The sequence below is a fragment of the Loxodonta africana genome, chromosome 17 (assembly GCF_030014295.1).
Source record: "Loxodonta africana isolate mLoxAfr1 chromosome 17, mLoxAfr1.hap2, whole genome shotgun sequence".
Classification (NCBI taxonomy): Eukaryota; Metazoa; Chordata; class Mammalia; order Proboscidea; family Elephantidae; genus Loxodonta; species Loxodonta africana.
Window position 1 is genome coordinate 64,362,145 of NC_087358.1, and position 25,305 is coordinate 64,387,449.

Here is a 25,305-nt window from a genome sequence, read left to right on the forward strand (position 1 = left end):
TAACAGTAAAACTTGGCACTGACCCAAAATGTCATTTGCCTTTTCCTTGCCATATGCAAGGATAAGTAGCGGCCTTTTCTAAACCCTCTCCCACATCTCAACTATCCGAGGCTTTACATTTAGAGAAAGTACAAGTCGGAACTGACTTAGCAGCAATGGGTTTTGTTTTGGGGTTTTTTGGTAGGGATCTGTGGAGTCACACTCCTAAATTTAAATTCTGGCTCTGTCACTAACTAGCAGTATGATCCAGGTTTATTTCATCTCTGTGTTCCTCATTTCTAAAATGGGAATAGCAATAGTACTTACGAAAGGTTAGGAGAAAAAGAGGTCATATATCTATAAATCACTTGCTGTTGTCGTGTGCTACTGAATAGACTCTGAGTAAAAGTGCCCCACTGTGTTTTCTAGGCTGTAATCTTTACGGGAGCAGATCGCCAGGTGCTTTCTCCTGAGGAGCCACTGGGTGGGTTCGAACTGCCAACCTTTCGGTTAGTAGCCAAGTACGTAACCATTGTGGCACCAGGGCTCCTTATAAAGCATTTAGAGCACAGTAAGTACTGTATTTAATAAGCGTTAGTTGGTATTAAGATTATTTGTATTATTATTCCTACTAAATTTTATCTTATTATACTTAGTCCAACATTCCCTTATGCCAAGATCCTTTCCCATCTGAATTTGATCAATGAATTATTCCACACTCTCCCAACCCATTTCTTGCCATCCAGAAATTCAATAACTTGCCACGTGATTATTCCAGAAGCCACTGTCATTGAAGCTGAACGGAGCCTACTGACAAGCCCTAGAGACCTCGCTATGGTATATCATTAACATCTTTGGTTACTCCTTTGCAGGAGGAAGCACATACGATTGGCTTAAGTCTCCCAGTGTTACTGGAGGGAAAGGTGGTGCCAATATTTATACACGTTTTCATGTTTCAAGACAGGAAATCAAGCCTCAGAAGCTGAATGACATCCATATGTAACAGCATTTGGTGCTTCAACTTTCCAATTTATAAACAAGAGTAAACATCCCTGTAAGTTCTAGCAATGAAGTTTATTGAAGTATAAAATATAAACATATATATAGTCTACACTCTCAGGAAGAACAGAATTACTCAAATACAATGAATTAATATTATTTTCTCAAAGAGACTGTGCTCAGTAGAATAAATAAGACTGGCTTCCATTGGAACTACTGCTTTGTAAGTGGGGGAAAAACCCCCACATAATTGGGCAAATTTGAATCTACAGTATCACTACATTTAAAACAATTATAAGGAAATTCCCAAGATTGCTTCGCACTATGAAAGTTACTCAATAAATATAATCTTTATCCTATACTCTGCCTGCCCCCACGTACCCACCCCCTAGACTCAGAAAAGACGTGCTGAAATTAGGTTTCCAACAAAACATTCCTATTAAAAACAAAAATATCATTCTACCTTTATGTGCAGGTAGTCCCTGACTTACGACATATTCAAGTGATGACGAACTGCACTTAAGACCATCCATTTTTTGCTTTCATACATCTTATTGTTAGTAACATGTACCACTTACTATGTTGCAGTGCATAGCTTGGTGATGTTATCATTCTCAGGTGTTCACGCGTAGATTTTATGACTTACACTTCAAAACAGTGCTGTACAGATTTAGTTTTTCTAAACCAAATCAGGGACTCCAGCTGCTTGAAGACATGGACCTGCTGACTCCTTAAAGTCAATATGCAGACTTGGGAAGCAGTGAGATGTTATACCAAAATATACAAGGAAAAAAAGGAAAAGGACCATACAGATACAACTCTCACTAGTTTTCTGACTAGAAATGCCATCCACATTCCCAGGGATAATCCAGATGATCCAGAACTTTCCACAAGTGGAGTTATTATCGCAACTGACAAAACGCCAGTGTCGTCCAACTCTTCTTCATCATCAGAATAAATTTTTAAGATTTGTGTATTTTCTTATGAATGTATGTTTGTATTAAAATGTATCTGTAAATTTATATGTAATGTTTCCAACCCCCAAAGACAAAGGTCAGATCTGTAGATACTGATAATAAAAGGCAGTAACAATGAAAACAAAACAAAACAAAAAAAAAACAAAGAGGTATTCAACTTATATCAGAATTGACTCACAACAGAGTCGTCTGAATGGTGCCCCATCACAAGTCAGAGACTAGCTGTATTTGCCATTAAACTTTCTACAAACAGTACTGTGAATAATCAACTTTGGCATTATTTTCCACACACTCGTGAGTTATTTTTCTATTTAGCTTACCAGAATCATTGTCTGCCAAAACACCAAGGGGATCTGCATTTGCTGCAGGTAGACCTTCAGGCTTCGACTCACGTGAAGAACTGCCTGATCCAATGGTTGCTCCATGTCCGCCCCTGTCATTTTTCCATCTGTGATGTGTGCCGGGACTTTTGATCTCTGCCATCTGTGAATGTCTGGACATCCCCTTCATCTTTCTAGAATAAGAAAAACACAGTTCTTAACATAAAAGACACTGCCCTTTCAAGAAAATTTGAAAAAGAAACCAGCTGTCAAATGAATCACCAGTGGCCTAGTACCTTAGCTTTAAAAGCAAAACCAAACCCACTGCTGTCGAGTCATTTCCGACTCATAAGGACCACACAGGACAGAGTAGAACTGCCCCATAGAGTTTCCATTGCTGTGATATTTATGGAAGCAGACTGGTACATCTTTCTTCCATGGAGCAGCTTGTGGGTTCGAACGACTGACCTTTTGACTAGCAGCCAAGCGCTTAACCACTATACCACCAGGGCTCCCAGGATAAAGTAAATCCAGTGGTTTCCAAACAGAGAACTCTACGGTAGAACCTTGAAAGGATAACACACCACAACATACCATACATTATCAATTCTAAGATACACATTTCCCCCCGTAGGATACTGGGCTATGTTGTACAATCAATGGCAGGTTAATCTAACCGGCAGCATGCTTTCGTTATACATAAAATAAAGGAGTTTCTTAGAGTTTACAAAATACATTAACTCTTGTCTACTCGTTTTTAGGAGCCTTACAGGGTGTGTAGCATTTACAAATATACTGCCTTGTTTGACTGTACTGATAACCTTTTGAAATAGACCCAAACAGATACCATTCTCTTCATTTTGGAGGAGGACAAACCTAGACCTCACACAGTAACAGCTCAAATGATGTGTCCTTTCAACCATTACAACTACTTCTCTTAGAAATAAGACATGTACTTACATAAACATCTAATCTAAACTAGGTATAGGAAAAAAAGAAAGACCATTAAAAAAAAGTTCATTATATGCACCCTCAGTAAACAATAATACAAGGTGTCCTTTGGTGGAGCACAGATTTCACAAAGATACACAGCTTTTCTAATTTGCTATTTATCAGGTGTTATGAACTGAACTGTGTGTCCCCAAAATATGTGTTATTAATCGTAACCCTTATACCTAGGGTTATAATCTTATTTTGGAATGGGTTTTCTTTATGTTAATAAGGCAGTATTAGTATGTGTTTTAGGCCAAATCCTTTTTGAGATATAAAAAGAGCAGATTAGGCACACAAGAAGCAAGCAGAGATAGAGGAAGGTAGGTGTCACACCACATAAAGACTGCCAACTAACCAAGGAACAAGGACCTTCCCCCAGAGCCAACAGAAAGAGAGACTCCCCCTAGAGCCAATGCCTTAAACTTGGACGTCTAGCTTCCTAAACTGTGAGAAAATAAATTTGTTTGTTAAAGCCATCCACTTGTGGTATTTCTATTATGAGAACACTCGAGAACTAAGATATCAGGCAAAATACATTTTTTCATTAATAATGGGGGCTGCAGTTAGGAGTATAAAGTTTAGAGATCTGGGTTCAAATCCAAATTCTGCCACTTACTATCTACCCCAGGAGCCCTGGTGATGCAGCAGTTAAGAGCGCATCTGCTAACCAAAAGGTTGGCAGTTTGAATCTACCAGCTGCTCCTTGGAAACCCTATGGGCAGTTCTACTGTTTGAATTGACTCAATGACAACAGGTTTGGTTTGGTTTTATCTGTACCCCTTGGACAATATCTTAGCCTATTTCCTCCTTCATCTGTAGAATGGGAATCACTGAAATACAGAGAGAAGTAAATAAAATAATATACATAAAGTGTTTTGCACTTAGAGCAAGATTAATACTGGTACACTGAGCCCCCAATAAATGGCAGTTGTTATAATAATAACATTTTCTAAATAACTTACCAATTCAACATATTCAGTTACCATCTCTGTAATCCAGAGGTTCTTAATCCTTTTTTGGGGTAACCATGACCCTTGGAAAATCTCATTCCAAAGTATCATATATATACTCCAAATTTTGCAGAAGAACGTGGATCAATCTCTAATGCCCATCCATAGGTGTCAGGCTAAGAACTCAACATTGCCATAGCAGGACACTGGGAGACACGACTTTCCTTGGCTTTCCACTCACAGGTGTCTCCCCCGTGTCCTGCTCCTCCTGTATCTGACCATGGCTGGCTTTTGAACGATCTTTAAGGCATTCACTAATGAGTTAGGATGATCCTCAGCTGATGAGATCAATAAAACCTCACTGAGGAAGTGGTATCTGGTATTACACTCCACCCCGTCTTTGAGGGAGTCGTTCTGTTACACCACTGTCTGACAATCAGTTGAAAGGAAAAAGTTTATTTAATCAACATTTTAAATATTTACAAAAAGTATAAGTAAAAACCATAGATGTTTATAAACTGGGGAGATTAAAAAATAATTATAACTAAAAAACTAATAGAGAAAAAAATAGAATTTTTTCAATGCACGACAAATCTAAAAGAAGGCAAGAAAGGAAACAGAACAAATGGGACAAATAAAACAAAGAGGATGTTGGATGACTAAAACCTAAGTATAATACTAATTACATTAAATATAAATGAACTAAACACTAGTTAAGAAAAGATATTTAGCCTGGGTTGTAAAAAAATGACCAAATTATACACACTATAAAAAATGTACTTTAAATGTACAAACACAAAAATTTTAAGAGTAAAAGGCTGGAAAACAATACACCATGCAAACACTAACCAAAAGTAATCTGGGATAACAATACAATATAAGCCAGAGTAGACACCACAGCAAGAGGTATTATACCAGAGATAAGGAGGTTTCATAACGTCAAAAGGGTCAATGCAACAAGACAGAACACTTCTACATCTGCACGTACCTAACACTGTACCTTCAAAATATCTAAAGCGAAAGCTGACTATCTCAAGGAGAACGAGATAAATTCACAGGTGAAGATTTTTAACACGCCTCTCTCAGTAATTACTAGAACAAGCGAAGAAAATAATTTGTAAAATTACCTAAGATTAAAACACAGCTAACTAATCTAATATAAAATAGTACTACACCCAATGACTAAAGAATAGACATTTTACCAGAAAGATCATAAAACAAGTATCCTACACATCCGTAAAGAATGAAGAAGTTTATGACATATTAATGAGACAATCTCCAAGTACAGCATTCAGCTAAAAAAGCATAGTGCAGAAATAGTGTTTCAAAAAAGGAAAAAAAAAAAGGCTGTTCTCTCTGCACTATATACACATACCCCGGAAGGATAAAATGGGTTGCCTCTGAAGAAGAGACCTGTTTAGCTAAGAGACAATGATAGAAAGGACTTTGTTTTTACTACATACCTTTTGAAAACCATATGAATACAGGTGTTACTTATTTAAAATAGAGTCAACAGGAAAAAACAAGTGAAAAAGTTGCAGAGGCAAAGATTTCAGAATTGGAGTGTAGAGATCTTAATATTTTAGTGTATGCTCTTTTCTATTATTTAGACGTATACTGGTTAAAGTCAGCATCACGAAAATGTAAGCAACTTTAAAGGACTCACCCATACTGTGTTGTTGTTAACACTGCGCCTCTCTTCTCCTTTTCCAGCTTTAACTTTTTCTTTCTTTCAATATTGGCCAGAGTTGGGTAGTTTCTATGAAATAACAAACGTTATTTACAAAAAGGCTTTTAGAGTTACAATGTACTAGTTAAACAATCAAGAACTGCTATATCTGTCAATTTTTGTTTAACAACTCATATGTGGCCTTGGGAGTTCAGCGGAAAATTCTCGCCTTCCCGGCGAGAGACCGTTCCTGGTCAACGCACCTCATGTGCAGGCTGGAGTGCTGCCATGATGCTGAACAGGTGTCAGCAGAGCTTCCAGACTATGAGGGACTAGGAGGAAAGCCCTGGTGACCTGCTTCCAGAAATCAGCCAGTGAAAACCCTGTGGATCTTAATGGTCTGATCCACAATCCATAAAGGGGATGGTGCAGGACTGGGCGTCATTTCATCTCATTGTACGTGAGCTTGCCACAAGTCAGGAGGGCGACTGGACAGCAGCAAGTAACAACAACTAATACACTAAATCATGATAAAACTTTAATTCCTTCTAGAATTTTATTTAAAGGAGAAAAACATAGACTGTAACAATGCTACTGGAAGCACAGACCAGCTGCACAGCACAAACCTTGTTACAGTCAACAACTAAGTACGGAGCTTACGCTAGAATTTAAACTAAATATATCACTAATCACACTTTAGTTCAAGTTATCATTATTTTGGTAGCAAGACTTTCTCAATGAAGGAAGCAATGTTATTTACTTTCTGGCACAAGCTCCTTATCTCATTACAGAGTAGGCCTTGGAGTAGCACTGGATTAGAAAATGCTATCCATGTATCACTTTCACTTTTTAATACATAAATCATCTAAAAAAGTATGCTAAAAGGTAGCAGGGGAGTTAAACTAGAAACATACGTCAGCTTCTCTTACATCCCAGGAAAAAATAAACTCCAAAAATGATTCATAGATACCTTGTATCTCTGGTAAAGGAAAAACAAAAAAACCCATGAGATTAATCTCACTTTGTTCTACCATAGGTAAAAACTGGAAGACTGACAAAGTATTTGATGCAATTTCTTGATTTTAGCAAGGCAGTTGATTTCATCACAATTTATCTCTTTGGTGTGTGCCCATAAATACTGTATGAAAAAAACCTAAGTCTATTCAGTTACTTATGCAAACACACTCGAGGTACTTTCGAAGTTACGAAGATGAGGAAGAGACAGTTCTCAAAGAATAATCAACCAGGAAGGATGTAAGAAAAGCACACGAATAGATTTAACACAGGGCAAAATGCAGTGAGTGCCTAAAAATGTATAAAGATCGAGGTGACGATGGGGTAAGATCATATCTGGCTGGAGAAATCCAGAAAAAAGGGAACATTAAGGAAACTGATCTTAGAAAGTGGGTATGGTGTTAACAGAAATCAGACGGAAAAGCTTCAGAGAGTGTTCTAGGCAAAGTATACAACAACGCAAACTAACCAAGCCCCCAAAAAGCGTGAGACACATTCAGGGAACAGCAAGTATGAACACAATAAAGTTACTTGGCAAGAAAAGGAGGCTGAAGCCAAAATGTGCTTTGAATGACAAATGAGAAAGTTTGTAATTTAATTCAGCAGCCAAAAGAGAGAGCCACTTAGAGTTATAAACAGAGATAAGCACAAGGCAGTGATTAAGATGAAATCTGACACAGTATGCAAGCTGGATTACTTTGACAAAGCATTCTTTGCTGTCTAACACAATGGTGTGGGGGTGCAGGCGCCAAACTCCGGTGATGCAGGCAGCAGATCCTAGGGGTATGAAATACACAGCAGGAGAGGAACACAGACGGAGGCTCTCTACTGCTCAGCCTGGCTGCTCATCAGAGTCAATTTTAAGAGACATCAACCAATGGTATCCTGCCACTGTTTCTGAGACCCTGCCCCACAACCCCTTTTTTAATATTTGCATCATTGACTTGATGGTATGGACAATACGAAGTTACATTGGAAGAAAAGAAAGGCAATGACAAGAAAGGTGAAGTGATCAGAAAAAAAGGCAATGAATTTCAAAAAAGATATTACAAAGCAATATATGTATATCCACCCAAGAAAAATAAACCCTGCAAAGAAAAGATGATGAACTTGCAAGCTATAAATAAACATAAGAGGAAAAGGCCAAGGCCACAGGAGATAAAAATCTGACAACCAGCCAGCAGTCTACACCTACACTTTTGGAAAGCAAACATCTGCGGTTACATGAAATGGACTCTGGCACATGTCTGAGTATGAAGTCTTCCTTTTATGATACTCCATTGCTTTTTTTTCATTGCTGTCAGGTTTTGTACTTCTAAGCAGACAAGGAATGTTGAAGAAAAAGAAAACTTAGAAGGGATTCAGGAGAGATTCAAGTGAAATCTTGAATGATGAAAAATAAAACCTATGAAGAAAGGTTAAAGGAGCTGAAACGGTTGAGAGGCTCTGAAAGAAGATGAGAAGTGACAAACAGTCTTAGAGAGGATGGCAGCCAGCTATTTTCAATCTAGAGACAGAATATACAGAAGCAGATGACTTTCACAGGACTCACAGTGTCTAGACATATCACTCACAGCTCCTCAACATCTGTCCCAACTCCCCAATTCACTTATTCTTACTACTTGTGTTTCTTCAACCATTTTGTTCAGAGTACTGCAGACCCTTACAATGTTGGGTCACCTGCCAAAGGGTGAAGATTGTCAATACCACAGAGCACTATGTACAAGCAGATGCTAAGTAAGTGCTTTTCAATGGTAAAGAATGGAAATTCCTTAGAGCAAGAGGATTTTAGGTAAGCTAGAAGGGAGAAGACCCTAAATGAGACAGCAAGGGTGCTGTGAAAACTCCTTCCACAGAAGCCTTTTAAAACAGCTTTCTCTTTTTGGCAGCCCAAAGTTATCCACTTTCCTAATGGTAAAGAATCTTTTAATATCCCTCCCAAAGCTACAGGCTCTATTATTCAAAATTAATAAAACGTCCTTTTCCCGAATTTGTACTACTCTTATTTGTACACAGAGACTAAGAACTACAGAAAGCAAGGGTACTAGAAAGCAATTCCAAAATAGGGTAACCAGAAAGCCAAGGCCTAGTTATTCATACTAACAATCAGGAAGCCCCCTCCACCAACCTAGAACAATCAGTGCTTTTAACACCACTATCTATGAAGTCTGACGTACAAGAGTAAGAAAAAGCAAAGAGCTTTGATAAAGGATACAGCTGAGTTTCTAAAAGTACGCATAAATGACAAACCTGTTACGTGGCACAATTATGTACAGATAAAACTTAGACCAATGTCTCCTGTTAGAGAAAATGGACGTTATAAAGTTATAAACACTGTGACAGGGATGTTTTCACAGCTGGTTTCTCTGTATTTTTATCTGCTAAAATCATTTCTTCCTGAACTTTCATCTGTCCCCAATACCCCAGCAAGAACTGGTCCTGAAACCATATGCTCGTTTTTCTTCCTCTCTTTTCTTACCTCCTCCTTGCCTATGCCTTTAGCCTCTAACGACAACGCCTAAGCAGCAGGGAGCCAATGTATGAGCAAAACTGCGCCAGCCACCAAGGGCTAGGGACCATGGTCTCGGGGGACATCCAGCTCAAATGGCATAATACAGTTTACAAAGAAAATTTTCTACATCCTACTTGTGAGTAGTGTCTGGGGTCTTAAAAGCTTGTGGCACTTCACTGGTACCACTCTGTCTGGAGCAAGAGAGAATGAGGAAAACCAAAGACACAAGGGAAAGATTAGTCCAAGGGACAAATGGACTACCACACTACCAACTACCACAGCCTCCACCAGACTGAGTCCAGCACAACTAGATGGTGCCCGGCTACCACCACTGACTGTTCTGATAGGGATCACAACAGAGGGTCCCGGACAGAGCTTGAGAGAAATATTAAGTCACTCCCAAAGTTTGCCCTTCTGCCAAAGATTAGACAGGCCCATAAAACAAAATGAGACTAATGGGCACACAAGCCCATGGGCAAGGATGAGAAGGCAGGAGAAGACAGGAAAGCTGGTAACGGGGAACCCAAGGTTGAGAAGGGGAGAGTGCTGACGTGTTGTGGGGTTGGTAACCAATGTCACAAAACAATATGTCTATGAATTGTTTAATGAGAAACTAATTTGCTCCGTAAAGCTTCATCTAAAGTACAAAAAACAAAACTGTGCCGACCATTACCTTAGCACATAGCAGTCTACTTAAGCTGTTCTCTCCAGTGCTTTCCTTACCCTCACACCACTGCCTATTTGCTGACTTCTCCCCTAAGCCCATGCTCTGTGAAAACACAACCCCTCTTTGCTCTCATTGAACCACAGCTGCTGCAACAGGAGCTATACTACCGTATTTTTATTTCAAAGTTTTTTCTCAACTTTAGACAGACGCAGCCTCCTTTGGAGCAGACCCCTTCTGCTGGAATTCTAAATGAATTAGAGATACAACTTAGAGCCACAGTAACGATTAAAATAGAATCACAAAACTACTCCACCTAGTGGACTCCCAACCTGCAGTGAAGTAGGTTTCTAAAATCAAGGCTTTAGAAACAAACCTCTACCAACAGTTTTCCCTAATGCCAAATCATATAGCATTTGTACCAGATAGATCAGGAATTAAGAATCCCTCTGAGAAGTAATTCAGGGGAGAAAAGTTACTGGTTAGCACTAAAAAAGGCAGTGGGCATTTAACACTTGTGCGTTCTCAGGGATAACCCTCAAAGCTTCTAATTAAGCACAGCAAGCACCTCTGATTTTGGGTCATCGGAAAAAAAAAAAAAAAAAAGATGACGGCATAAAGATTTGGTTTCTTTAAAGATAAAGAAGCAGGACACCAAGGCAATCTTCGGAGATTCTTCCAGCTCTAAAATTCTTATTCTATGAAATCCTTTACATGGTTTTCTAAATTAGTAACTACACAAAGACTTTATCTTTCCTGCAAGTCAAAAGAATATCTGTTGTTAGGTGCCGATTCATAGCGACCCTACGTACAACAGAAGGAAACACTGCCCAGGCCTGCGTATTACAGGTAGCATTACAGGTACAAATACACTTCATCCAAACTGTCATCCTCATCCATTTCCTCAGCACCTCTAAATTTCACAAAGGAGCCCTGGCGGTGCAACCGCTAAGTGCTCAACTGCTAACTGAAAGGTCGGCGGTTCAAATTCACCTGCAGCTCCATGGGAGAAAAGACCTAGTGATCTGCTCCCATGACTACAGCGAGGGAAACGCTATGAGGCAGTTCTACTCTGCTCTGTAGAGTCACTAAGAGTTGGAACGGACTCAAGGGCAGCTAACAACAACCAACAACAAATTTCACAGATCTGTAACCTCACTTATTCACTCTATAAATTTCATTCATTCCTCTTTCAAGGCATTTCCACCCACTGTCTTAGCCATAAAGTTGGCCGGTACTCTAGAAACTAAAGCTAGACTTGTCCCTTCCACCCTTACCTGTACTACACAAGAAGAATCACCAATGAGCACATTTAATACCTGCTCAAGTCAATCCTTCATTCAGAATTGATTCCAAGTATCACCTACAGTTTTGAAATATGACAAGCTTCAAACCTGGCCACCAAGCGCTGAGGCAAACACTGCTCTCTATTTTCCCCTTCTGGAACAATTCTGTTTGGGGAGGCGCCATGGACTCCTCTGCAGGAAAAGGTGGCAGGCAGTGCAACCCGCCTCTGGGCGGTGAGATCTATAAGGATGTCTGTTGGTTGAGGCCAAAAAACAACGCTTTTGCTTTCCCAAAGAGGCACATGCCTTTTCCTCTTCTCCCTTATTAGAACGTGGGCTTCATATTTAGAGATGCAGGAACTATCTGGCCAATATGAAGACAAAAACTACCTATTAAAGGAGCAACAAGAAAGAGACGGTGGCTGATGGCATTACTGAGCAGCAACAGCAGCCCTGGACTTTTTCTACATTGGAAAAAACTCGGCCTCTTTACGCAAAGCCATGGTGGTAAGGCTGCTATCACCTGCACTGGAGCAGAATCCGAACTGATGCAAACACCACAGCACCCTGACCACCACCTTGAATCTGAAGGTTTTCACGCCCAACTATGGCATACTTTGATTTAAAAAACTTGCTTCTTAAAAAGCTTGGCAATTTCTTATGAGGTTAAAACATACTTACCACATGACCCACCAGTCCTACTCCTAGTACTTAAGTCAAATAAAAACCTGTGTTCAAAACGAAGACCTGGATGTAAATGTTTATGGAGGTTCTACGTGTAATTGCACATGCTGGAAACAACCCAAATTACCTTAACTGGGAAATGGATAAACAAACCACGGTCCAGCCGTACAATGGAATATAACACCACTCAGCAATAAAAAGGAACAAACTACTACTATATGCAACAACATGGATGAATCTCAAACGTAATACGCTAAGTGAGAGAGCCAGGCTCAAAAGGTCATGCCGCGTGATCGCATTTACATGCTGTTCCGCAAAGGCATAAATTCTAGAAGAGAAAGCAGGGGCTGGAGGGAGGGGAGAAGAGGCTGATCAAAAAGCGCATGAGAGAATTTTGGAGACGATGGAACTGTTCTATATCTTGATTGTGTTGGTGGTTACACAACTGTATATGTTTGTCAGAACTAGCCATTAAACAGGGTGAATTTGACTGTACATAAAAACAAACAAACCCGGTGCCATCAAGTCAATTTCGACCCATAGCAACCCTACAGGACAGAGTAGAACTGCCCTACAGGGTGGTTTCCTAGGTTGTAATCTTTATCCAGACAGACTGCCACATCTTTCTCCCGCAGAGTAGTTGGTGGGCTTGAAACATCGATTTTTTGGTTAGCAGCCAAATGCTTAACCTTTGAGCCACTAGGCCTCCCGGTATGTACCTTTGGGGGTAAAAGAAAAACCAAACCAGTTGCTGTATAGTCGATGCCAACTCATGGCAACCCTATGTGTGTATTACACTTCTTAAAACAAACAGGGGCCAAAAGTGGGTACTTCAGGACTTTACCTCTTACAGCAAGACTTGCAAGATGTACTGATGGCCCTGCCTTCCAAAGACTCTAAGCACCTCTTAACCAGGTATTATTGTCCCTACATGGCTACAATTAATATTTCAGTTGCCTGTGACCTTATGGACATCTCATGTCTATTCACCCTACATCTCACATTACAGTGAGAATCTTAAAAGTCTACTCCTGCCTCTTTTTGTTGACCTCAGCAATGTACAGAAAAACCTTGTCTTTTCAAACGCTGAATGTTTACCTCTTAATTTTCAAGCTAAGCTATTGTCAAGGAGTTATTCAAACATACAATGCTTATTAACATAAATTCAAGGCTTACTAACATTTCTAGCTAACAAAAGATAATTAAACTAGTCTTCTTTCAGAGACTTTATATAAACATATACTAGCTAGTTTTAATCTTCAAATGTTAATATTCCTTAAGATTCTCTAGCCAGTGGAGTTTCTTTATAGCACTTGGTGCACAAAATCACAAAGGGGCATTGTTCACATTAGTAGAGAGAAAACTACTTTAAAGAGTAATGCTTTCGCAACTCAGACACATCTCAGTCAACGTTTCTTGCAGCATTAGTCACAATGGCCAAAAGGTGGAAACAATCCAAGTGCCTATCAACAGATGAATGGATAAATAAAATGTGATATATACATACAACAGAATATTATTCACCATAAAGAGAAATGAAGCTCTAATACATGCTACGACATGGATGAACCTTGAGAAGATTATGCTAAGTGAAATAAGCCAGGCACAAAAGGACAAATGTCGTATGATCCCACTTGCATGAAATATCTAGAATAGGTAAATCCATCGAGACGAGATTAGTGGTTACCAGGGGATGGGGAGAGGGGAAAATGGGAAAAAATGTATACATTCTGCGACCAGCCCACCTGGCTTTGAATCTTCAGCCTGCCATGTTAGCTCTATGATCTTGGGAAAGTTATACAACCTCTTTTGCCCCCGTTTCCCCAACTGAAAAATGGTGAGGACCAAATGGATAATTCAGGAAAAAGGCAGAGCACAAGCGTTGCCTCTTAGTAGTTCAGTGATTATTAGTCTGAAATAATAGCAGCAGCTACAGCAGTAGGAGATGGGGAGGGGGGAAGGAATGTTTTCAAATATAGATTCATTTGGTCTGTCTCTGTGATGATGGTCTGTTCCACTTAGTGAGAATTTAAGGTTCAAAATCTCAGCAGTTTAAGCACAAATGGGGGAAACATAGATGTCACCTGGAGATCTCCAAGAAATGTGAAGAAGGTGAGGCTTCTTCCCCCAGAATGGACAGGGAGCCTTCCCTTACAGCTGGTGCCCTGAATTTGACTTCTAGCCTCCTTCACTGTGAGAAAATAAACTTCTGTTCATTAAACCACCCACCTGTGGCATTTCGAATATAGCTGCACTCAGAGACTAAGACAGACATCTATGCTAAAGCGGCAGAAAGAGGACACCCTATTCAAAGAAGGACAAGACATTTCTCTAAGGGGATGAGGATAAGTATTCCCAAAGGAGGTTGGATTTCAGCTGGACTAAGAGCAATGAGAAGAACTTCAAAAATGAAGGTGAAATTTTCTAGATGCAGCAGCGTGACCAAAACTAAGGGTCAAAAAGGTCAAAAGGTCTGTTTGGGCCATATATAGAAACAAATCTGACTAGAACAGAGAACTTTTATAAGCAAGTAATGTGGCAATAACCAGAAAATATAAAGCAAGCCCCACATCACAGAATCCTGACCAGGAGTTCTAAAGAACTTTGTTTTCACTGACACTTTGCTGGCCAAAATAAAATCACTTTAACAAATTCATTTTTTGATTTTACACTAATTATCTACATAACTAAGAAATATATGTATATTTAACACCTGATTTTGCACAACAGAAAAAAAAAAAAAAAAAAAAACCTTCATGGATTGAATTGTGTCCCCAAAAAATGGGTGTTGTAAATTCTAGCCTTTACGCTTGTGCGAATGGGTTCCTTGGTTACGTGCACTAAAGAGACAGGATTAGTATAGGGTGTATCTTGAATCAATCTCTTTTGAGATATAAAAGAGATTAAACCCAAGCTAGCAAACTGAGACGGGGGAAGAGAGATGCCAAGCCACATGAAGACTGCCCAGGAGCAGACACTCAGAAGAGACAAGTACCTTCCTCCAGAGTTGACAGAGAGAGAAAACCTTTGCCTAGAGCCAGCACCCTGAATTCGGATTTCTAGCCTTCTAATCAGTGAGAAAATAAACTTTTGTTTGTTGAAGCCACCCACTTGTGGCATCTCTGTCATAGCAGCACTACGGAACTAAGACAACATCTTAGACTTTTCATTAATCAAGTCAGTTCCTTAAGTCAGGTCACATTGCTGAGTCACTTGAGGAATACATTTCAATTGTGTGATTTTCTTGAACAGCACTCAGCACTCTAGGTGCATCTTGGAACAGGTGAATAAGTGAATTGTGCCAGGCATGAGTTCTTGCCAAGTGGGTGCAATGGAAGGACAATGGAATAAGGAACCAAGATGGTGACAAGAATGGGTGAGGTGATCTAAGCTGGGTAGGAAAGTGAAAACAGAAATGGGAGAGGGGGAGTCTGACAGAAAAACAGATGACTAATTTTAAGACCTCCAGGGAAGAAAGTTCCAGAAGATAATACCCAGGCCATGGAAATAAGTGGTTGAAACTGAATAGAGGTGAAAGGACACCAAAAATTTAAAGGTAAAAAGGTGTCTAATCAACTATTGTTATAAGCCACGAGTCTTACTGGGGAGTCATTAGGGAGGGTGTTAGAATTGAAAAGAGCTGTAAAGACAGATGGCAGAAAATTCAAAAGAGAAAGGCAAAGGAGAAGACATCTGGAATCTGCACCAAGGAGGCCTCCGTGTCACAAAATCAAATGGTCACTTTTTGGTTCTTGATTTATTTGACCTATCCACAGCAATCTGCATTGCTATCCACATCTTCCTTCTTGAAATTCTCCTCCCTGCTGGCTTCCATTAACACCCCATACTCCTAGTTTTCTGCTACCTCTGTTTCCCTCTTATCAGTCTTATTGTTTTTTACTCATTGCAAAGGTTCAGGGGACAGTGTTAGGCTACCTTCTCTTCTCACTCTACCATCTGCCCTTGGAGAATCTCTGCCACATTCATGTTCTCATGATCCAAAAATATGTATCTCCAGCCTAGACTGGTCTGAGTCCCAATGCCTACTCAAAAAACCTTTAAATAGACATCTCAAAGTCTTCTCACACTCAACAGTGCCCAAAATCAATGCCTCCAAATGCAGACTCCCCTTCCAGTGTCTTCCTATCTCAGTGAGAGGCACCACCTTCCACTGAGGTGCTCAGGCCAGAATCCTGGGTCTCCTGAAAACCTCCTTCCCTCTCTACCTCATAACCATTCAATTGCCAAATACTGCCAATTTTTATATCCTAAATGTTCTATATCCACCTAGTTCTCTCTGTCCCAACTACCATCTTTTTAAAGCTTCTGTCGTCTCTTACCTAAACTCAATTCCTTGGACACAACAATGTCTCTCTGGAACACCAGTCCCTCCTGCCTCTGACTCCCGCTCCATCTTGTCCTAAAAAAACCCACTGCTGTTGAGTCGATTCCCGCTCATAACAACCCTATAGGACAGAGTAGAACTGCCCCACTGGGTTTCCAAGGAGCTCCTGGTGGATTTGAAATGCCAACTTTCTGGTTAGCAGCAGTGCTCTTAACCACTACACCGCCAGGGTTTCCCATCTTGTCCTAGTTAGGTTCAAATTCAGCTCAGCCTCCCTTTGTCAAGGAATAGCCTTATCTTCCAGGCTGGGTGAGGTCCTCTTCCTCTTGCATGCTGAGAGTGAAGGAGAAACAGTTGACTATGGAAGACTGAAATAGGTATAGGCAGTAGAAGAAAGCCACTGAAGTTGGTTACCATTACTTTAATAGTGGTTCCAATTTTCCCTGAGTTTGTATGATTGAACTTATATAACCACTAGAAGTTGAAATTGGTTACCATTACTTTAATAGTGGTTCCAATTTTCTCAGAGTTTATTTGATTGAATTTATGTAACCACTAGAGGTAGCAGAACCAAACTATGCAAATCAGGAACTAATTTTAGAACTTCCCTACTGCCTTAAGTGAACTTAAAACTTGAGTCAACAAGTTTAGTTTACTTAGTTAACTTCTTGGTTGGTTTCTAATCAATGCTGACTAGTAACCATCATCATTTCCCTCAAGAGAATTAAAACTGAGTCTTTCCATACTATACCATTTAATAGTAATTCAGTCAATAGATATTTATTCTTCACATACTAATTTTGAGGCACTGTGCGAAGTACAGCAGTATCATAAATGACCAAGAGTAGGGCCAACTATGATTTCGTAAGTGCTGGTGTGGGTGCATTAAATAAATATGTATTTGTAAAGGCAGGAGTGTTCAGTTAGGGTAGTTTGGTCCATGGACTGGCATACAATCCGCACACACCATACACCAGAACACAAATCAAATTATGCCACAAAGTCCAATATTTACTTTGGTTTACTTTTTTTAGCAAGACTTTCTTGACGAAGGAAGTAATGCACAGATTTATATTCTGGTACAAGCTCCTTACGGTGTTCTGAGTAGAACTATGATAGCACTGGACAGAGGAAATGAAGGGTAAGGAAAGGGTGACAAATCAGGTGACATTTAAGACAGGCCTTATGAGATAAGATATGCTAAGGAGATAAAAAGGCATGCTAGTACATCCTACTCCAGGTGACCTAGATTCCTTCATTTGTTAGCCAAAGACGCTCTTAAAATCTATTATACCCATCAAGTCCATGTTGAATGGCTGGACCCTACTTATTTAAAAATTAAATTCCTTTGAATTGTCCCTTCATCCTCATCCAACTCCTTCCTCTGCACATGGATGTGTGTGTGTGTGTGTGTGTGTGTGTGTGTGTGTGTGTACGTGTGTGTACATATTTTTTTCCAAACTGCATTTGCTCATTGTTGGTTCTAAATCTTTATGTTTATGCTGGTTTCCCTCAAAATTATCTCTAAAGCCTTAAAGAACAGTAACTTTTTCACAGAACAGTACCAATCTGGCACATCACCACATATCAAAGTGGACTTAAACCGAAAACCTAAACTAAGTTGAGCAAAACACAAATTCAACCTGCTGGTCTAAAGTTTTAAGTATCTTTCTTGATCTTTGGGGATAATGTTTCCTTTTTTTCAAAAATCTCAGGCTTATCTTCATTTTTAATTCCAGAAAAACAACATCTGAATTTAAAATGCACCCGATCGTTATAATAGTTCCATCTTACTCTTCCACTTTGGGATGAAGTTCTTTCTAAAAAACAGTAAGAATGCTCTAATGGGATTTTTCAGAAGTATATTCTAGGCAGACCTCAACTAATCTTCTACCCTAACGGTGTAAAATCAATCATATGGCAAGGCTCAGATTGCCTGGCTATGATTTCAGGAATGAATTCCTCATCTCTATAATCAAGGACGAGCACTTGTGTATCTTGTTCACTGCTATATCCCCTCTGCCTAGCATTCCGCAGTCATTCAACAAATTCTTGCTGAAAAGAAAAATCGAAAGAATGAACATAGCAAAGTATCATACTTTCTTTTTTTTAAACAAGAGCACCCACCCATTATTGCCTCTGCCACTGAACATCTACTAGGTGGCATACAGCAGCTCCCCTCAAAGAGCAGAGTACACTACCGTTATGACACATTTGCTATTTAAATGAATCTTGATATCCAGAATTCCTATTAGGTCTCCCCAGAACTACATTCAATAACAGTCTCATATAATACAGCTTACAGTCCTGTTCCCTAGTACCAACTATTGTAAGGGAATTTAATGAATCAAAACTAGATAAATAAAAATTACATTCCTAAACCACCAAGGGGTAATATTTTCAGTCGTTATATACCAATTCTAAAAACAAGTTTAGGATTAGTCATATTCATCTGAATATTTGGAAAGTTATAAAAGACCAAATTTCCTGTTCAGTTATTCATTAGGGCCAGAAAGATAATCATTTGGAAGCAGCCAGCCTTGCCACAGTAAAAGAGAGTTATTTTACTGAACTCTTTACTCACTTTCTTCTTTCTTCCCTCCATCTTGCAATCTCTTCTGGAGTGTCTAACTTGATTTTCTTCATACCAGGGGCATGCATCTAGAGGAAAAAAGCCTGTTGAATATCAGCAAGCATACAGTATTATGCTTATTAAATCTTAAGTATTATGGGAGATAATGGAGACTTTGTGTCCATCATTAAATTTAGGAACAGAGACAATTTTTAAGCCAAGTAAGCAGGTTTTACCCATTCTTACTATGACTTTCTTTAAAGAACAATTTCTCATATGTTTAGGCTAGAGCTACTCAGTTGGAAAAAAGGAGTAAGATAATTTTGGTTACAAAGTAGGTAAGTCATCCATTTTCTCAAATGACATTAAATACCCGAATGAATGACCTACCAACAAAACTAAGGGTGGGAGCTAAAGCAATAATGATTACACTTAACTATCTGAAGCAGCATGGTGTCGTAAAATGAGTGTACAATTTGGCGTCAAGAAACTCATGCTCAAGGTTCAGTTCTGAAGCCCTGGGCAGATCTTTTTTTTTAGTCTGTGTTTTTCTTTTATATGAGGGCAATAACTACTTCGCTCAGCTGTTTGTGAGGATAAAATTAAGTAAGAGATACAAAAATGCCTTAAAAAGTACAAAGCACTCCACATATGTTATTTACTATTATGCTATATAAATAAAGAGATGTGAAGCTAACAGATCAATGGAATAAAAAGAGCATGCATCAAAAAAAAAAGACGGTAAAAAGAGACGAACACAAGAACTTACATTTTTCCAATGGAAGTGGACAATCTTCTCATGTGCAGTAAAAGAACAATCAACTTCAGGACACTAAAAGGGTTTTTAAAAAAATCAACATTCAATACTAATTTTCTCATATTTTCCATATTAGATATACCCTACTACTATACACACAGAGATACTTTGGCCATACCTACACAGTTAGTATGTCTACATGGTACAATCACTGAATGCTTAAGTTAATGAAAAACAAAGATCACTCCAAAACAACACTGCATTTAAAAAGGAATAGTATTCTCAAAGTATATAGTGTAGTAATACACATCATTTATCTCTCCACTTAAGTAAGCGATGTGGTAAAATACGAAAGTTTAATTCACTGCCATCCAGTTGATTCTGACTTATGGCGACCCCATGTGTTACACACTAGAACTACTCTATAGAGTTTTCTGAACTATAATCTTCATGGAAACAGATTGCTAGGCCTTTGTCTGTGGTGCTGCTGAGTAGCTCTGAACCTCCAACCTTAGGTTAGTAGTCAAGTGCAAACCATCTGCATCACCCAGGGACCATCCTTAGGTGGTGGCTGGCCCATGCCAAGTTACAGTGATATCTGGTGAAATGGTCAAGGGCAGTCTTAAAGAGGAAAGAACTTACAAAGGTGCAAAGAGCAACTAGAGGGGAATCCCAGCCCTCTTAAAAAAGCAGGATAGGTACCCAAATACAAACAACTGCCAGACCTTTCTTCTCTGCTGCCATCTCACCTATTCCTGAAGCAATGGGTTCCCGACCCTCAAGCTGCAAAGCTCATGGTCACTGTCCCGAATTGTCAAGTCATCGAACATTTGTATGAAAACTACAGTCTTTCATGGAAATAAAAAAAAGCTTAAAATTTCTACCAAACATATAACTAGAAGGCCATCTTCCTAAATAAATTCCAGGACAACCAAGAAAAAGATAACCTACTTTTGTATGTTCAGACATGTGTTTATCATACTTTTCTTGGTTTTTAAAACCACGATCACAGGTGTCACAAAAAAAGTGAAAAACTGGTTCCTTTCTTTTCTGCAAACAAAAACGAAAAGATGTTAATTAGGCTTTTCTTTAATCAATGATAAAACCCTAACTATCCATCTAGTAATGACGTAATTTGATTTTTTCGTACAGCCCTTACATGTGGGAGAAGCTTCTGAATACACTTCTAAGGAAGGGCTGTTTCTGTTTCTTTCTTTTCTTTTCAGGAAACGTGTTAGGGAAAAGCCAGACGTGAGAAAAAATTTTACATGTGAGCAGCTCTAATATAAACTCTGAGTAGGTTTCAAATTGGTGATCTAATGAAGATTTAGTACCACATATATCCAAATGATCTAAAAAGAAATATTCAGGGTAAAAAGAGCACTTTGTCTTTTAGGTAAAATAACTATATCACACATTTTTTCAAAGCAACAAAAGGGAAGAAATAACCACTTAGGTAAAGATTAGTTATTGTTTGATTCTCCAATTTCCTATCTGTATGCTTTAATATAAAACGAAAAAGATTATTACTATCATAGACTATGTAGGAAATGATCTCCAATTGCTTAATATTGCAATGATGTTAATAAATACATTGCACTGGCATAACGTTTTGTTAATATTAACTACAGAGTTTTCACACCAAAGTGACAGTGCTCCATGAATTCTAAATTAATAGCATCATTTATTCACCTTAAAATTCAAAGACCAGATTTATAAGTTACAACAGAATAAAAGAAGCTTACTTTAAGATTCAGTTTCTAAAGTATGACCAACAGTTTTCATTATTTAAAATAAACAATGAATAACAAAAATAACACAAAAAAATCCTGCCACTCAGAAATAACTTCAGATATTACTTTATGCATAGAGGATGACTATATATAAACTATTTCAAATTTAAAACATTAAATTTAGTTTTACTTGAATTTACAGGAAACTAAAGGAAGTATTTTTTTAAACACAGAATATAATTTCCTAAATGACCTATGTTAAAAAGAAAAATTATGAAAAAACAAAAGGTTTGTGTCATTATAGTTTATTCTTAATTTCATGCTTCCAATTTCATAAAATAAAAAACTTACAGTTCTATCCTCCTTAAATTTCCTCCTTCCTCTCCTAATCTACTAGTAATATTATTGCTTACTTTGTCAAGGTTTAACAATATTTGCCTCATTCTATAATCGTAACTCGTAGTTATTTTTACTCTTGATTGTATAATGAAATGGATTCATGCTTTCTATTAGTCCTTTCTGCACAATTTCTCCCTTTTTTTTCCTCACACAGATTTTGTTTAAAGCTTTTACCTACAGATAAGATCCTATTAGAGCAAAGCTCTGCTGCATCAATAATGGATGCAAAACACTGAGATAGTTATGAGAGAAATGCACGACATGAAAAAGTGACAAAGGGACTAAGGTGTCACATTCAAGAACATCTTAAAAAATACCTTTTTTTTCTGTTTTCTACTGGGAGGGAAGTTGAAATCATTGCCATTTGCATCATATTTTCGTGGAAAAAAGGAATGTTCAACTGAAAAAAACAAAGAGATCTATCAATGTTTGGAACCACACAATCGTTTAAAATTTTATTTGCTAAAAAAGTTACAAATATCTAAAGAAAAGCTCTGCTAAACTAGTCCTTCTAGGAAGAATAGCAGTCCAAATTCAAATAAATTAACAAAAACAAGACAAGTCTACCAAATAAACATTTTCCAAATGAATAAAAACTGATGAGATTACATGCCCCTATTTAGGCATCTGGAGCCCTGGTGGCACACTGGTTAAGAGCTATGGCTGCTAATCAAAAGGTCGGCAGTTCGAATCCACATGCTGCTCCTTGGAAGACCTACAGGGCAGTTCTACTCTGTCCTACAGGCTCGCTATGAGTTGGAATCAACTCGATGGCAACGGGTTTAGGGGGCCCTGGTGGCATAGTGGTCAAAGCAATCAACTGCTAACCGAAAGGTGGACAGTTCGAAACAATCAGCGGCTTTTTTTTTTTTTAATTTTTATCGGCTTTAAGTGGAAGTTTACAAACCAAGTCAGTCTCTCATACAAAAATTTAAATACACCTTGTTATACGCTCCTAATTGCTCTCCCTCACTAATGAGACAGCACACTCCGTCCCTCCACTCTCTATTTTTGTGTCCATTTGGCCAGCTTCTAACCCCCTCTGCCCTCTCATCTCTTCTCCAGACAGGAGCTGCCCACAGAGTCTCATGTGTCTACTTGATCCAAGAAGCCCACTCTTTATCAGTATCATTTTCTATCTCATAGTCCAGTCCAATCCCTGTCTGAAGAGTTAGCTTTGGGAATGGTTCCTGTCTTGGGCTAACACAAGGTCTGGGGACCATGACTTCTGGGGCCTTCTAGTCTCAATCAGACCATTAAGTCTGCTCTTTTTATCAGAATTTGAGGTCTGTATCCCACTGCTGTCCTGCTCCCTCAGGGGTTCTCTGTTGTGTTCCCTGTCAAGGCAGTCATTGGTTGTAGCCGGGCACCACCTAGTTCTTCTGGTCTCAGGCTCCATCAGCAGCTTTTCAGGAGAAAGTTGTGGCAGTCTGCTTCCACAGATTTACAGCCTTGGGAACACTATGGGGTCGCTATGAGTCGGAATCAACTCAACAGCAGTGGAATGGATTTAGGTATCTCTAAGTACAGAAATGGATAATCTTACCAAATGAAATTCCTTGTAGTTATTTCAAATATTAAAATGAAATCCCTGATACAGTTATTCCAGCATCAATCTAATATCAAGAAAACACAACCTTGTAAAACACATCTTCTCTCAAATCCCACTGCCTCTTTCCATTATCACTGCCATCATCCAACTCAGAAACTCTGATCTTTCACCTAGATTACTATTATAACTTCCTAGACTGTCTTCCAGTTCTTAAGCCTTTCCTCTTCAACTGACCCTGTAGACCAACACCACAAAAATAGTCTCTAATCATGTCACTACCCTGTTCAAAAATCTGCAAATAGCTTCCTTGAGTCCTTCATTGAGATTCCAGTTCATTTTCTCACCCTCCCTTACACATCCCCGCCCCCGCACCCCACCACTACATACTCCGATGCAATCACACTCGTTAGCTGCCTTTGAGTTGTCCCCACCCCTCGTTCACGGCAACCCCGTACACAACAGAACAAAACGCTGTCCAGTCCTACACCACCCCCACAATGGGTTGCAGATTCGGCAGGCCACTGTGATCCATAGGGTTTTCACTGGCTGAGTTTTGAATGTAGATGGCCAGGCCTTTCTTCCTAATCTGTCTTAGTCTAGAAGCTCAGCTGAAACCTGATCGGCATCACAGCAACACACAAACCTCCACTGACAGACAAGTGGTTGCTTGCACTTGAGGTTCATTGGCTGGGCATCAAACCCAGGTCCCCTGCATGGGAGGTAAGACTTCTAGCATGACCACTGGCATCACTGCCATCTCAGTCACACTAGAACACTGCAATCTACAGAGCCCACCTTGTACTGACAACTGTTTGCCTCCGCAGAGAAAGTACATCCTCCAGATCCTACACAGCTCCTAAGACACTTCCTGCAAAAGCTTTCCCCAATTTCTTCTGCACTCTGAAATCATCTTTTACGTGCCTCTGTCACCAGTCAGGAGCCCTGGTGGCACAGTGGTTAACGGCTTGGCTGCTAACCAAAAGGTCAGCAGTTCGAATCCACCAGCCACTCCCTGGAAACCCTATGGGGCAGCTCTATTCTGCCCTATAGGGTCACTGTGCGTCGGAACCAACTCGACAACAATGGGTTTGGTTTGGTATCACCAGTCGCACTGCATTGTGATTTGTATTTATGAAACTTTATCACCTGACTTTGGACTGTCTTAGTCCCACTCATATCTCCACCATTTGGCATACAGTATGACATCAATTAAGTACACATTTGAATTCCACTTAACCTAAATTGAACCTCATGCAGAATTAACTAGCACATGGCTTTAAATATCATCTATATGCTGATGATGCCCAAATTTATAGTGCCACACACATCTCCATTGAAAGTACGGACTCATAGCTAACAGTCTACATGTAGCTCTTCTTGGCGCTAACATATTCCAAACTCAACTCCTGGCCTACCCTTCCAAATCTGTTCCATCCATATCCTTCCCCATCTCAGTTCCTTTTTTGTCTGGCAAAATACCTTAAGTCATCCTTGCCTCTTCTTTATCTCACACTCCTCATTTAATCCTTTAGCAAATCATGTTGGCCCTACCTTCCAAATATATCTGCAATCTGACTACTTCTCATTACCTCCAGAGCTCTATCCTGGTCCTATCTCTCGCTTGGGTAATTTTAACGATCTTGCCAATCTCCCTTACAGTCAGTTCCTATCACACCAGCCAGATTAATCCTTCTACTACATAAATCAAATCATGTCACTCTTTTCCACAAAACCTATCAATGGCTACCCATCTCACAAGAGTGTAAGTCAAAGTTCCATTAACGGTCTACAAGGCCCTTCAAGGTCAGCCCTCTTTCTTCATCTTCTACAATTCTACCACAAATTCTGTCCTTTCTAGTCAGATTGATCTTAACCATTCTGTTTTACAGCATTTGCCCCA

General features: G+C 39.3%; 1 protein-coding gene across 1 annotated transcript in view; it reads right to left on the reverse strand.

Moving 5' to 3' along the window:
• The window catches only part of NUFIP1 (nuclear FMR1 interacting protein 1), a 47,400-nt gene that overhangs the window by 21,147 nt on the left and 948 nt on the right, over positions 1–25,305 (reverse strand). The window contains exons 2-7 of the mRNA XM_003412664.4: positions 22,171–22,253; positions 20,673–20,771; positions 19,734–19,796; positions 18,977–19,053; positions 5,885–5,977; positions 2,276–2,469 (exon numbers count right to left, since the gene is read on the reverse strand). Coding sequence (XP_003412712.1) covers positions 2,276–2,469; positions 5,885–5,977; positions 18,977–19,053; positions 19,734–19,796; positions 20,673–20,771; positions 22,171–22,253 — 609 coding nt within the window. The remainder of the gene's footprint in view (positions 1–2,275; positions 2,470–5,884; positions 5,978–18,976; positions 19,054–19,733; positions 19,797–20,672; positions 20,772–22,170; positions 22,254–25,305) is intronic.